Genomic DNA, 14,896 nt, shown 5'->3' with positions numbered 1-14,896 from the left:
CAAAATCCATGTATGGTGACGTTTCGTGTAGTATTAATACGACCATTGATAAAACTGTTATTCATCATTCTCCTGCCCTTCTACCAGTCACCTAGGCTTGGCGCAACATGTTTTCTCCTTCCATACTCCTCTATCATTTAACATTTCTTCGCTCACTCTCTTCTCACACATAGCGTCTTTCACGCAATCCATCAATTTTTTCTTAGGTCTACATCTTCTGAAGCCTTCCAGATTCATAGTTAACGATAAAAAAGATGATAAAACGTGTAACTACACGTTTGTTTATTAACAACATGACGACCCCTACATTAAGAAGTGCTGTTGTATATCCTCTGGAGGCTGCTGACTGCTCTTTGTCTATTGCTGCTTATCTCGAACTAAATTTATTTATATAGTCATCATCATCATCAACAGCCCACAGTCGTCCACTGCTGGACATAGGCCTGTCCCAATCCACACAAATGAGTCCGATCTTCGACTCTCCTCATCCACTTCTTACCGACCACCGTTCAAAGGTCATCGCACCACCTAGCCAGGGGGCGTCCCACGTTAGGTATTCCGCTGCGCGGTCTCGATTGGAGAAATATAGTACATTTTACGAAAATACAATTTGACTGTGAAAATACAATGTTTTCTTGATAAATCACGTGCATTATTAGCCGACGTTCGATCTGTTATTACAAAACATTTTCTCTGCTGTACTGAAGCAGGAACGGATCTTTGTCTGCGATCGTATTGACTGGTACTCCACCAACCTCTTTATGAATACTAGTAGACAGTTTTAAATGCTACAGTTTCAAGAAGTTTGAGACAAGCTGTCATTTCTTATCTAATTTAAGTTGAATAATTCGTTAAATTACAACTTACTATTATGTGTATTATTACTCATAAATGCAACCGTGCGGTTATTTAAACAAATGTATTGTTCTGTAAATTGTACAAATATAAGCGCGCTCGTGTCACATCTGTTTTTAATTTATAAGGTTTTTACTTTAGCTTTGAAATTCATATATACATAATTGGATTAACATCGGAAATCGGTGAAGTAGTGTAGTACGCCCAATAATGAGATGGCACAGATTTTGATAAACTTCACAGGACTAGGTCGTATACAAGCGGATTCTTAGAGCAGTCACTAAAGTTAGAGTATAAGCCTGATTATCGATGGATGTCCGGTGCCTTTTTTTAAATGAAAAAGAAATTGACCTCTGTAATGCAGTTTATTTTCCAGTAAACCGTATACCAAGAGATGTCTTTCAAGGAAGGGGCTATTTTTTTGTACATTACCCAATATATATTTTATCGTACTAACTAGGTACTTGTGGCGTGTAAAACGAACTGAGAATACACTAGAATTACACTAGTTTTAAGTCAGATCATAAAGCTATCAAAATTTTGTGTATCAGTGTATTTTTCTAATGCACTTCAACCCTCAAATGAATAATAAACAGAATGAAAATGAAAATAAAAATATGATGAGGTATAATAAACAATAAATAAATAAGTGGAAAGAAATCGCGCACGATCATCGGGCTTCGAATTAGGATTCACATCAGGAATCATTCAGGAAAGTTTGTCGAACCCACGACTCTCAGCGCAACAATTAGGCCCTTACTACTGCATCCTCGAGTCAATCAAAGTCAAAATCAAGTATTATGTAAATTAAAAACCATAATTTTTTATTGCATTTATTGAAAAAAAAAACCACTTCCGTTACAATATCTACTAAAAATAACTACTTAAAATAATATAGAAGAAAACGTAACGACTAATCGTTCATTGTAAATAATCGTAAGGTGTAAAGTTGAACGTTCGAGAAGCTTGATAAATAAAGTTAAGGACATCGTTAAATAATTTTGTATATTTTAATTCCCGAATCACACTCGGTCATTACGAGATGCAATGAAACTGATTGACTTGATTTGTGTGTATGAGCATCGTGCAGAGGCTCTGCATATTTTAGGCCATTGAGTTGCACGTCGGATCTACTCAGTAGGATTCCGATGCACTGGTAGATTCAACGTAGCATTGCTCTTGCTAGGGCCAGTGTTAGCAAAGTTCCCTCAGGTTGAGCCCCGTGAGCTCACTTACCAAGCCGGTGAAACTGAATTAAGCCGTTGAGGCCACCAGCGACTGGTGGTAGGACCTCTTGTGAGTCCGTACGGGTAGGTACCACCACCCTGCCTGTTTCTGCCGTGAAGCAGTAATGCGTTTCGGTTTGAAGGGTAGGGCAGCCATTGTAACTATACTGAGACCTGAGATCTTAAACTCAAATCTGACGGTGGGTGGCGGCATTTACGTTGTAGATGTTTATGGGCTCCGGTAACCACTTAACAACAGGCGGGCTGTGAGCTCGTCCACCCATCCATGCAATAAAAAATAAATAACAAAATTTAGGAAAAAGATGCGTCCTTTATAATTGTTTTCCTTGGTATTGTTTACGTCCATGACCTGTTTCTATCAAGTGACTGCAATACCACGCGGTCCGAGAATGGTTCCCAACGGGAGAGAGTATTTTTGCGAAATCTATTTCGATTCGGAGTGTATGTGAGCTTGTATCCGTCGAGTATATCCGGTACAATGATAAAATATAGAAAATAAAATTGAGGCCGTTAAATGTGAAACAATATTGTTATTACAATAACTCTAATATCAATAAATAATGACATAAACAAACACTACATTGAATAATAAAAGTTAATACCAATACAAAGAATATTTAATAAGAAAAAAAATCAAATTAGTTTTCTGTTTATTTCTAAAAATTTAATCAATTAAGAAAGCACTGTATCCCAATCGGTTATTTGTATCCTTTTCGCCCCAAGATTAAGAATAATTAAAATATTCTATCCATTTATTACCTCTTATAGTTATTTCGGTAAAGATTCTCCAGGCCTAAGCCTCACTACCTCAGGATGATTTACATCGCCATCCCCTCTGACCACATAAACTGTTTTATAACCATCGTCATCATTATGTTTCTTCACATATATCTTGTGTTTATAATCATAAACATAATCTTTGTAGTCCGGCTTCTCGTAATTATTATAATATTTGTATTTTTCATTAAACGGGAATGAAATCATCTTTCCTCTTTTTGTATCAGAGTATTTGTTATAATTTATGTCTTGTTTGTAATTCGGTGTAAGATAACTTAGTTCATCTGGGAACTTTAAACTCTTAACCTCCCTTATACTAGGCGCGTTATCTCTTATGACATCATCTTCTTCGTAAAAATCGTTATTGACCTCATCAGGAAATCTCCAATTGGTATCTCTGTCTTCTACAAATTCATTCAAGTTTTTATTAGGTTTATTTTGTATCCTTTCTTCAATGCTGTTTTCTCGTTCGTAATTCTGGATTTTACCGTAAAGTCCAGGCTTTTGGGCGTAAGCTGGACTGTTTTCTTCGTAACCAGAGTTTGGTAGTAAGCCATATTGACTAGACAAATGTTGGTACAATTGCTGCACATTTTGCCCGTGAGGTTGAGATAGGTGTGGAGCATTAAAGAATCGGAAGAAGCCACCGTTGTGGTTGTTAAGATAGTAAACCAGTTGCTCGGGGTCTGTGGGGCACGTGGGGTAAGCGTAACGACAGGTACCAGGGTTGTCTTTTGAGGTCATTCCGAGGAAGACAGCTCGACCGAAGACGAAAAGGGGAGATGTACTAAGTCCGTTGTAAGCTGAGAGAAGCCTGGAAAATTTTAATTGTTCTTTTACACAGAACACAGTTTCTTTTACGAAACTAGTATGGCTTGCATCTAAAATTTAACTTCAAAACAAGGCATTTCATAACAATAATACTCACGTTAGCAAAGGCTGTAGTCCACTGACAGAGTTCAATAATGACGAGGAACCAAGGCTTCCACCACCAGCAGCCTCACAGAGTAGCCTTGGAACGCATTGTCGGTCGTCATAAAGGGCTATGGAAGTTAGAGCTCCGACGATGGAGGATAGGGCTCCGGATGCGATACTCGGTCTGGGAGGACGTCGAGTGGGCCCTAAGATATATTTATTATAACCTCATTATTATAATCTCATTTAATATTTTTCTTCCATACTATTTTCTCTCACTCTTGGATAGTTTAATGTTAAACAATCTGAATAATTTTCTGACGTCTATTTAGTAAACTTTTTTTTTATTGCCGTTACGGCAGACGAGAGCATACGGCCCACCTGATGGTGAGTGGTTACCGTCGCTCATGGGCGTCAGTAATGCCAGGGGCAAAGCCAAGCCGCTGCCTACCGTTAAAACTCCTTCTGATTTTAAATAGCAATTATATGTATGCATATCTTAAATCACCGACATCTCGTCATAAAATACAAATAAATCGTACTTGCCCGTTAAATAATACTGCAGGCTCGTAATTAAGTTTGAATATGCTATGTATATTACTTAGCCCTTTGAGCTCGAACCGCCGATAGATCGACTCTCTATTAATGCATATAAAATTCGGAGCGTCAGAATACAGACTATTGCGCACTTAGATTATAGGTGTAAGGTATCGACCTGTATTGACGTGTCTTAAGGCATATAATAATATAACGTTTTTAAGGAGTTAATTTTTTTTAACTTAAATTTTTTATAAGGTAAATACTTTGTTTCAAAAATACTTTAGCAAATTCTGTAAAATATGTGAAAATAACCTTAACACTAAAAAGTTTTATCTCTTACGTACAATTTATCCCTTTTCTTGAGCCATAATAAATAATTATAAACAGTATAAACTTACTATGAACTTGGTTATTAGTATCAAAATATCCGAAATTAGGATTTTGCTCCGGAAACCCAGAAAACTCTTGACCTTCCTGGAGATTTTGTTTCTTCGGTTTCCTCCTGCGTCTCCTTCGCTTACTCTTATTCGGATCATCAAACGTATTCAGAAACTGGTCATCTTCGTAGCCTGGGTTCGTGTGATAGAATCCATACTGTCGTGGCTGCTGATCTAAAGCCTTATCTGCATCCAAGTTTGATAGGCTATCTATGTTTCTAATGTCCTTTGCATTATCGAAATTAAAGATCTTCCTAAAAACATATAATTGGATAATACAGATAGCATGATTCTACAAAATTAAATATAAATTATTCCTTATTTATTCACGAAATTCATCATTGAACGTGTTTCTATATATTAGTTACCCAAGAAGCTCAGCTGGATTGTAGTTCGCGAAGCTCGTACCATTATTTCCACTTGTGCTTTTAAGCTTCACTTCGATTATAAATATGATAATGAAAATACTTTTCATTTTGATTCTGAAAAGAAAATGAAAATTATTTAGAAAAAAAAAATGAAATGTACTGAAATAATGCGCACCGTTATTAGATTAGTAATTTATTTAGATAAGATTTTTAAAAGCTTTCAACCGTAAGCACTTGTGAACTTTTATCATTACATACTTATACATCATTATATACCTTAGTGCCTGTGTTTTAATGGATTATGTAACATGACATTTTAATAGATTAAATGTATGCTCACGGATGCTATGCTCACAAGACACGCATTAAATCAAGCAGATAACGAACAAATTAAGTAAAAGTCGTATTTTTATGATTAGCTACATACCGTTTTTACCGACAACACGAAATAAGTCTTCACACACGTCCTTCCAAAGAAGAAATGCATGGATTTCTCCGTCCGAAGTCTGGTGGAAAGTAGAATGACATCATCACGCTTAAAATGGGTATACAGAAACAAAACAAAACCATTTACGGTGAATCCTGTTACAATAAAGAAGCGGATAGATAGAAAGTTATTATTAATCCGCCAAATATATTATTATATGTATTTAGTAGTTATGGTAGGCGCGTTGACAGCCCACACAAATGGTTGCCACTGTCCAGTGAGATTCTTCCACGAAGCATGGATCAGGGCTTAAAGGGTTCGTGCTATGGAAACTAAGCGTGCAGGACTCAAAGTAGGCGAAGGTACTGGACTCCGGGAGAGATGTAACCTCATCATTAATACTAAAATTGTAAATGCGAATATGAGTTCATTGTTAAAATGTTGATCAATGGGCTCCATGATTGTGAATACTGGATCGTGCGAGCCTGAGATTCGAAGACGTATCGGGATAGCAAAAGGTGTCATGTCTCAGCTTGATAGCATCTGGTCCGACAGAAACATCTCCATAAAAACCAAGCGTAAACTTGGAACAGGTCTTGTGTTTTTATTTTCTTATGGGGCGGAGACATGGATTCTGAAGAACGCTGATCGAAGGCGTTTGAGATGTGGTGCTGGAGGAAAATGCTGCGGATTCCCTGGAGGGCGCATCGGACAAACGCATCAATCCTGAAAGAACGAGGCGTCTCCTCAAGACTCTCCACCATTTGCCTACGTAGGATTTTAGAGTTTTTCGGTCACGTTGCGAGGGAAAAGGGTGACAATCTCGAAAGACTTCTCATCACCGGCAAAGTGGAAGGAAATAGGCCTCGGGAGCGTAGTCCCATGCGCTGGTCCGATCAGATTAAGGAGGACTTTGGAATCCAGCATCAATGTCGCTATCCACTGCGCGGAGGACAGGAGTGAATGGAGGAACATAGTCCTAACAAAAGTGCTCAGTAAAGGTCACGACCCTCAGAACCGAGGAATACGACGCACGGTGGTTACAATGTTACGTCTTAAATCACTCAATCGATTGTTGTGAATTTTTTTCGCGATTTTCAGAATAACGATAAAGAGAAGATCTTCCGCCAACAGCTGGCTTATCTTGAAAATGTCGTAAGCGAGATTCAGGCATCTGTCAACTATCTTGTGTTGTATGATGACTACTGCCACAGTGTCAGCGATACAGAAGGGGACATAGGGTACCTTCCACTTAGAACAAACGTACTAATCCCGAAGGAATTTTGTATTCCACATTATGCGAGTGAAGCCACAGGTGACGGCTAGTGATAAATAAAATACGAAGCTCGCAAAAGTTTAGAGCCTTTTTTACATTCTCCGATTGCTTCATTCGTTGAGTGGTTAGTGTTTGTGTCCTCCCTATTCCGCTTCATAAATAAACGGACTGGCTTACTCGGGCCACAAGCAGGGAGCAGTCACACGGCCACTTAACATATGGAAGACCTTGGTATTGTCAACGTCCGTGACCATTTAGAATCAGATGGGCCATCAACTCCTACACCTACGTAACATAACAGCACAACTCCTACATACGTGTTAGTGGACTAGGTCAGACCCGCATTCTATTCTATTCAACGTGCATTGTCGCATCGATTTATTTATTCACATTGGGGAAAAGTGCGTGCGACCCAAATTCAGAACCTTCTTTATATTTAGTGAGTTCAAAGATGAAGTTGTAACTTCATCTTTCTTTACGTAAAGAATTGAGGCCTATAAAATCAAAGGCAGCTAAACGCCTTAATGTCGTAAAATGGATTAACAATGGCGCTATCTTGTTTAGTTAGTTGGACACGCTTTAGTGTTTTCATGTTATAACAAATGCAGCTAAATCTCTAACAAATTCAGTTCAAAAATTTTATTTTTACTCTGTACTAAGTACTAATAAACGAAGTTTTATCATTTAAAATTCAGATTATTAGTAATATTCTCATTCTTTATAAATCTGCATTAAAATAAAGAATGTCATAGCTATCCGAACAGTTATTTCAACTTCTCAAACCGGGAGTGTTGCTAACACTGGCCCTAGCAAGAGCAGTACTTCGATGGATCAGGAGGATCCGCAATGACGTGCTTAGAGCCGATTTTTGTAGTTTACCTGAATATTTGACAGACTTGGGTATAGCTGCCTTTGATTTTATAGGCCTCAGTTCATCTAACAAACAAGAGACTTTGTCATTCGGTGGTAAATATATATGTAGTTACATGTAGGTACATAGGACATCACAACGTGGATCCAACCAACCACACTGAGACGTTGAAACTAGAATTATTGAAATATATATTTAGAATTAGTTTAGAATTTATGAGAATGTAATAGAAAAATTTTGGTTGAGACCATCTATTGTCTAATGTTTAATATAAATTATCTTTATCTTTCACTGATTCGGTGACGCAGAAGTTATTGTCTCTTGCTGAGCCGAGGGTCGTGGGTTCGAATTTTTATCACGAACAGGTTTGTTTACTCTATAGTTCTGATATCTTCAAATCTTCAAACCGAAACGCATTACTATTTCACGGCACTAATAGCCAGAATGTGATACTTACGGACCCACTACACGTCCTACCAGTATGTGGGACACAATCTAACTAAAACCTAGCTTTGTAATTAACTATAAATATTACCAAAACTACATATAGCATTAAAGCATTTGATCACGGATTGTTTTTAAATACACTTTCTATAGATCGGAATGATTAATGCTATTTCAAGCTCTTGCTAGGGTCAGTGTTAGCAACTTTGCTAGGTTTGAGCCCCGTGAGCTCACCTAGTCATCAGGTAATGCTGATATAGCCTCTCAAGGTTATCAGCATAGGTAAGAAAAAATAAATAAAAAAAGAAGCTGTTTCAACCCTAAAGGGATTCGACTGGCACTAAGTAAAAATGAAATAGCTGTAAAGTTGTTTCAACATCGTCAATTTCTGAGTGAAATATTCAACCTTCAAAATGCCACTTTATAATTTGATGTGTAGCAATTACTTAAGTGACAAATAAAACAATACTTCACATTGACCTTCGGAATGTTTCGTCAGGCAGCGCCGGTTGGCGGCGTTAGCTTGAATTCAGGGCTGGCAACCTTTGAAAATGTTCGTCTATAATTTTAGTTAATCGTATGTGAAATTAACAATGCAAATTTTGTAACGAAAGTGTCTATGGGAGGAAGAAGACGAATGTAGTCTTACATATCGACGCTTGAAAGGCAAACGTGACTAAGCGACAATCCGTGAACTTTACAGTAGACCAATTTAAAGTTGAAATACCTGGAAAAAAATCTATTTTAACGAATTTAGCTGCAGGATTGAAATGATTTTAATAGACCTAGAAATATATTTCTTTTGCGCATCGAATATGGTTATTGCCTATCATTTATGTACAAAGCAGTTATTGTCGCTTAGTCACGTTTGCCTTTCAAGCGTCGATATGTATATGTGATTTCAAAAAAGGTATTTTGGTCATTTGGTCACAAAGGGCAATCAATTGTATCAAGATTGTACGAACACTACGTAGACGGCCAGATCTTTTTCTGTCACAAACAGAGGAGGTCTCATTGCACCTATTAATAGCTCGGTACACAAACATTTTACTAATACCAAGCGAATGAAGAGTTTTAAAAATTGCATTTGGCTCCATACTACTTTGTGTAATGCAATCACAGCGATTCGGTTCTCTTTATCACCCCACTCCATTTTAATATCGCAAAATATTGTACAATGTATTGGCGCCAAAATGAGAAAACTCAATGAGCAATCAATAAGCATAGGTGTGTGGCGCATTTACGTTGTAGATGTCTATGGGTTCCAGTAACCACTTAACACCAGGTGGGCTGTGTGAGCTCATCCACACATCTAGGCAATAAAAAAAAAAAAGAAAAAAGAAAAAAAAAAAGACAGATTCCAAATTCAAATGTAATATTTTGTTTATTTTTAATTATAACAGTATTTATGGCCAGACTAAGTATATATATATATATATATATATATATATACTTAGTCTGAACCTCTTCTGAAAAAGTAACGTTAGTGCTATATACACGGATGTACATATATATATATATGTACATCCGTGTATATAGCACTAACGTTACTTTTTCATGTACATATATATATATATATGTACATCCGTGTATATAGCACTAACGTTACTTTTTCAGAAGAGGTTCTTTCGATAACATGAATCTGTTCCATATCGCGTCCGTGACCCTCGGCAAATTGATGCTGTAATGCATTCAAGGATGACAGAAATTCTAAGGTAAAGTGCAGTCCATATACTGCACCGAAATAGCTCAGTGACAACCATTACGGCCGTCTGGTGTAGTGGTAAGTGACATGGTCACTACACAAGAGGGTCGCGGGTTCGAATCCCGCCAAGGGAAGATATTTGTATGATAAATATAAATGTCTTTCCAGGGTTATGGGTGTATATTAAATATATGTGTATAATAAAAATATTATATTTATTTCCGTTATCTGGTACCTGTAACACAAGTTCTTTACGAACTTAGCACGGGACCAGTTAACGTGGCGTGATTGTTAGTAAATAAAAAAAAAAAAACACAGTACGCGCATACATTATCAATTGGTTATACGACGGCCCTTATCAACGGTAGCCGTTTCACAACAGTAGTGACAGTTCGAGAGTCGTGCTCACGAGGGTTCAGATGAATGACGGCACTGGCGCCACGTCTGTCATGTTCACTAAGCTGGTAAGTGGTAACATCGTGTACTGTTACAAGATTTAGGCCAATCACATGCTTAAGGTTCTCGATGAAGGAGGATAAGAGTGTGTCTTTTTTTTATTGCTTAGACAATGGTGGACAAACTCACAGCCCACCTGGTGTTAAGTGGTTACCGGAGCCCATCGACATCTACAAGGTAAATGCCGCCACCCACCTTGAGATATGAGTTCTAAGGTCTCAGTATAGTTACAATGGCTGTCCAATCCTTCAAACCGAAACGCATTAATGCTTCACGGCAGAAATAGGCGTACCTACCCGTGCGGACTCATAAGAAGTCCTACCACCAGTAATTACGCAAATTATAATTTTGCGGGATTGATTTTTATTATACGATGTTATTCCTTCACCGTAGAAGTCAATCGTGAACATTTGTTAAGTACGTATTTCATTAGAAAAATTGGTACCCGCCGTCAAATTCAATATTTCTTCTTCTACAATTCCAATATTTTTTACTAGCGGCGGTACGTATTGTAAGCCTCTCGGCTAGGTATCTTCATCCTGCCTATGTTACCCACGAAGCAGTCATGACTTAAACAGCAGTTATTTGAAAAATGACCCGAGGTGACATTCAGGACCGACTAAAACACCAGGTGAGTCTGATTCTTGTCTGTTTGTATGTTTGATTAGTAACTGCAGCCCTACAAACACCCGATTGTAATTGTGCCTTTCGCTGTTGTCGCCGTATCTTCTCAGTGAGTCCCTATTTGGATCCAGTGGTAAATTCTACGAAGCTCTGCTCTTGCTAGGGTCAGCGTTAGCTATACTCTCAGATTGAGCCTATGACCTCACCTACTAGTCAACGAATTGTTGCAATAGCCCCTTAGGCTACCCATGATTAGGTAAGAAAAGAAGTACTGTCACGGGCATACTTAGCATTAGCTAGTTAGCACGGGCATATTACTGGTGGTAGGACCTCTTGTGAGTCCGCGCGGGTAGGTACCACCACCCTGCCTATTCCTACCGTGAAGCAGTAATGCGTTTCGGTTTGAAGGGTGAGGCAGCCGTTGTAACTATACTGAGACCTTAGAACTTATATCTCAAGGTGGATGGCGCATTTACGTTGTAGATGTCTATAGGCTCTAGTAACCACTTAACATCAGGTGGGCTGTGAGCTCGTCCATCCATGTAAGCAATAAATAAAAAGTTAGACCGTAGCTCGCAAATATGGCATTTCGTCTCTTAATTCATAGATAATACACACAAATTAATTAATCTCAATTAATAATTATTAATTAGTTAGTTAATTCATTATTAATTAATCTTATTAGTCTTAATTGACAATCGCAAAGTTTATTTCTATGTATAACAATACCATACGTACAACGACATCTACGTATTTCAATGGCAACCAACCGCAATGGCACCGATGCATCACATAACTGTTTAATCGAGCGTTTATTATTGCTATTCCCATAGACACAGCCCATTGAGTTTCTCGCCGGATCTTCTCAGTGGGTCGCGATCTCGATCCGGTAGTAGATTCTGCGAAGCACTGCTCTTGCTAGGGCCAGTTTGAGCCTCGTGAACTCACCTACACGTCATGGCGAAGCTGAAATAGCCTCTCAAGGCTATCAGAATAGGTAAAAAAAATCCATTACGATATTTCCAATATTTCAAATGTTACTTTACTGTTCTAGTGGTCACGAATTGTTTGTTTGCTTTGAAAATTTCCGTTCTACAAACTTCGGGAACGTCACGTGTGATAGATAAGAATGTGCTCAACAACGTTACCGGTAGTTTAGATAAACTACTAATATTTTATCTTCGTTTTTCTTTTCTCCGACTGCAATACAGAATTTATATTTTAATCTTGATTTTTTTTCATTTCGTATATTTTTCAGTTTTTGTGACCACGGGCATTGATTTAAATATATTTCAACTCTCTGACCACGGGCAACTAATGTATGTGTTATGTAATCATTAAAATTCCAATATTTTTTATACTGCTAAAATTATTCTTAATACCTGTTGTATCTGTAATATCTATATATTAATACGTGAAGCAAAAACTTTTCAAGAAAATTGCGCGGACGCATACCAACCCTTATAGAGAATATAGAGAAGGAGTGCAGAATTATAGTATTTTTTAAATTAAGTATTAAAAAATCATTAAATCAATAAAGAAAACATTACACACACTACCATGAATTTGACACACACACGCATGCATACTATTTGTTTATTGTCAAACTTTTCTTATTGTTTACAGTCTGTGGTCATATTGAGAATAGATCGATTATTATGTTTCTTTATTAATACTAGTGGTCCCGCAGTAGTCGCAATTCGACTATAATTAATTAACACAATAAGTTTGAACGTTATTATGGTTCTATTGTCAAACACTATCACATTTCTATAATCACAGATTTCGCCAAGACTACTACACTATAGACAAATAAACAATATTAACCTATTCTCAATTTGATCACAGACTAACAGAGCAACAAAAGTTTGACAATAAACATAGAGTATTCATATGCCTGTGTGTCAAATATATTGTAGTGTGTGTAACGTTTTTTTATTGATTTAATATATTATTAATGCATAATTTAAAAAAAAATTACCATTCGGCACTCCTTCGCTATATTCGCTATAAGTGTGGGAAATTTCATACTCCTCCGTCCGCGCAATTTTCTTAAAAAGGGGTACAAAATTTTTGCTTCACGTATTAATATATAAATTTGTCTAAACTGTACTCTTGGTGAAATCTGTGATTATAGAAGTGTAATAGTCTTTGACAATAGAATCATAATAGTGTACAAACTTATAATTTCAATTAATTATAGTTGTATTTGGACTACAGAGGGACCACTAGTCTGTCGTTAATATCTGTTGATATCTGTAATATACTGCCGATTGACTTAAGTTCCAGAGTTTTTTTTTATCTATTTAACCATCATCTATGGGTTCCTTCTTAGAAGTAACTAGTTATGTTATGAAATAACCATATGAATACAGCAAGCCGGATTACGTAAATTGAATAAAATTGCTAACTAGTATTTTTGGAAATTTTATTTATTCTCTATAATACCGTATTCGAACTTCTTACCAATCCAATCTTATCCTGTCTATAGCATCGGTTCAGCATGCTCACCTTCCACGCTATTCTTCCGTGCGTGCGCCTTTTCTTCTACCAAACCCTTCGCGCGTGACGTAATTGCTAAGATTTGTTTTCACCAAAATATTCTTTTCTCAGCTCATTAGACGTCAAGTAACACTCAGTGTGCTTAGTGTGAGTTTTTTTAACAGTTGGAACAGCGCCCTTAGCGGCAAACGTAGGCGAACTAAGCACACATAAGAGTACTATAACATTTGGTATCTAAAAGTTACATGAATTACGTACGTAATTACTGGTGGTAGGATCACTCGTGAGTCCCCACGGGTAGGTACCACAACCCCGCCTATTTCTGCCGTGAAGCAGTAATGCGTTTCGGTTTGAAGGGTGGGGCAGCCGTTGTAACTAAACTGAGACCTTAGAACCTATATCTCAAACTGGGTGGCGCATTTACGTTGTAGATGTCTATGGGCTTCAGTAACCACTTAACACCAAGTGGGCTGTGAGCTCGTCCCCACTAAGCATTAAAAAAAATTATGAATTACGTTCTGTTTTCAACGCCTAGACGACCATGACAGCAAATTGATTTATAGCTATTTAATGACGTGATTATTATAGTGAACCTGAAGACGTCAAAGTGACAATGCATCAATCAAAAGAATAACAAATAATCCGGCGATCGATACAGTACGACGCGACGCGACGCAGCAGCGCCGGATTCTCGCAGCGACCGCGTGAGTTACCAACGTAAAGACGTCAGCCAACAATTTACTTACTGTCCACTAGAAATAGTTAATCAGTCTCTGCAAGAAATGGTGAATCGTTGCCCCACTGTGCGTGAAACAACGCCAAAGAACTTTTTTATTATAATTAAAATAACAAAGTATATTGATTGATACTGATAATGTCTTTGTTACTTAATGAAATTGAGAATTAATCTATATTAACCGAATGTAACATGTTTACAAAAAAATCAGTAATAAAATTCAAATGGATATTTATATAGGTACTAGCTGACCCGGCAAACGTTGTTTTACTATATAAATTATTTCTAGGAGAGATAAATAATCTAGATACCGACTGCAACGCCATATACCGGGCTGATTTGTGAATCTAAACCATCCAGGGTGCCACGCAAACGCATACAAAAAAAACCATTCAAATCGGTCCAGCCGTATAGGAGTTCAGTGACAAACACACGCACAGAAGAAATATAATATGTATAAAGATTTTTCCGTACCTATTCGCTAGTAACCTAAGGGGCTATTCCAGTTAGGTATAGGTATTAAATGAATTAATTTACTCCCTTAAATTCAAGTTTGTATGACGTAATACGAATATCATATTTATTGGTTTCTAAATAAAATACACATTTAAAAACGACTGGACAAACAAGAAATCTGTTTGTTTATTAGATTGTGACGTCAGAGCTTACGTGTTTTTATAATCGATAAAGCCAAAACGTTGAATATTCAATAAACA

General features: G+C 37.3%; 1 protein-coding gene across 1 annotated transcript; it reads right to left on the bottom strand.

Annotated features, from left to right (window-relative positions):
* Positions 1-1,738: 1,738 nt before the first annotated feature.
* LOC149502747 (uncharacterized) lies at positions 1,739-5,662 on the bottom strand. The gene is made up of 5 exons (XM_089728574.1): positions 5,567-5,662; positions 5,140-5,253; positions 4,733-5,025; positions 3,808-4,000; positions 1,739-3,693 (listed from the first exon to the last, which is right to left on the bottom strand). Exons 2-5 carry the CDS (start codon positions 5,244-5,246, stop codon positions 2,871-2,873), a joined length of 1,416 nt encoding a protein of 471 aa, XP_089584700.1. The 5' UTR covers positions 5,247-5,253; positions 5,567-5,662; the 3' UTR covers positions 1,739-2,870.
* Between the last annotated feature and the right edge of the window lie 9,234 nt (positions 5,663-14,896).

Source organism: Bombyx mandarina, chromosome 07 (genome assembly GCF_030267445.1).
Source record: "Bombyx mandarina strain Sakado chromosome 07, ASM3026744v2".
NCBI classification, from domain to species: Eukaryota; Metazoa; Arthropoda; class Insecta; order Lepidoptera; family Bombycidae; genus Bombyx; species Bombyx mandarina.
Note: the sequence above shows the minus strand (reverse complement) of the source record. Positions and strands in the feature narration are given on the sequence as shown.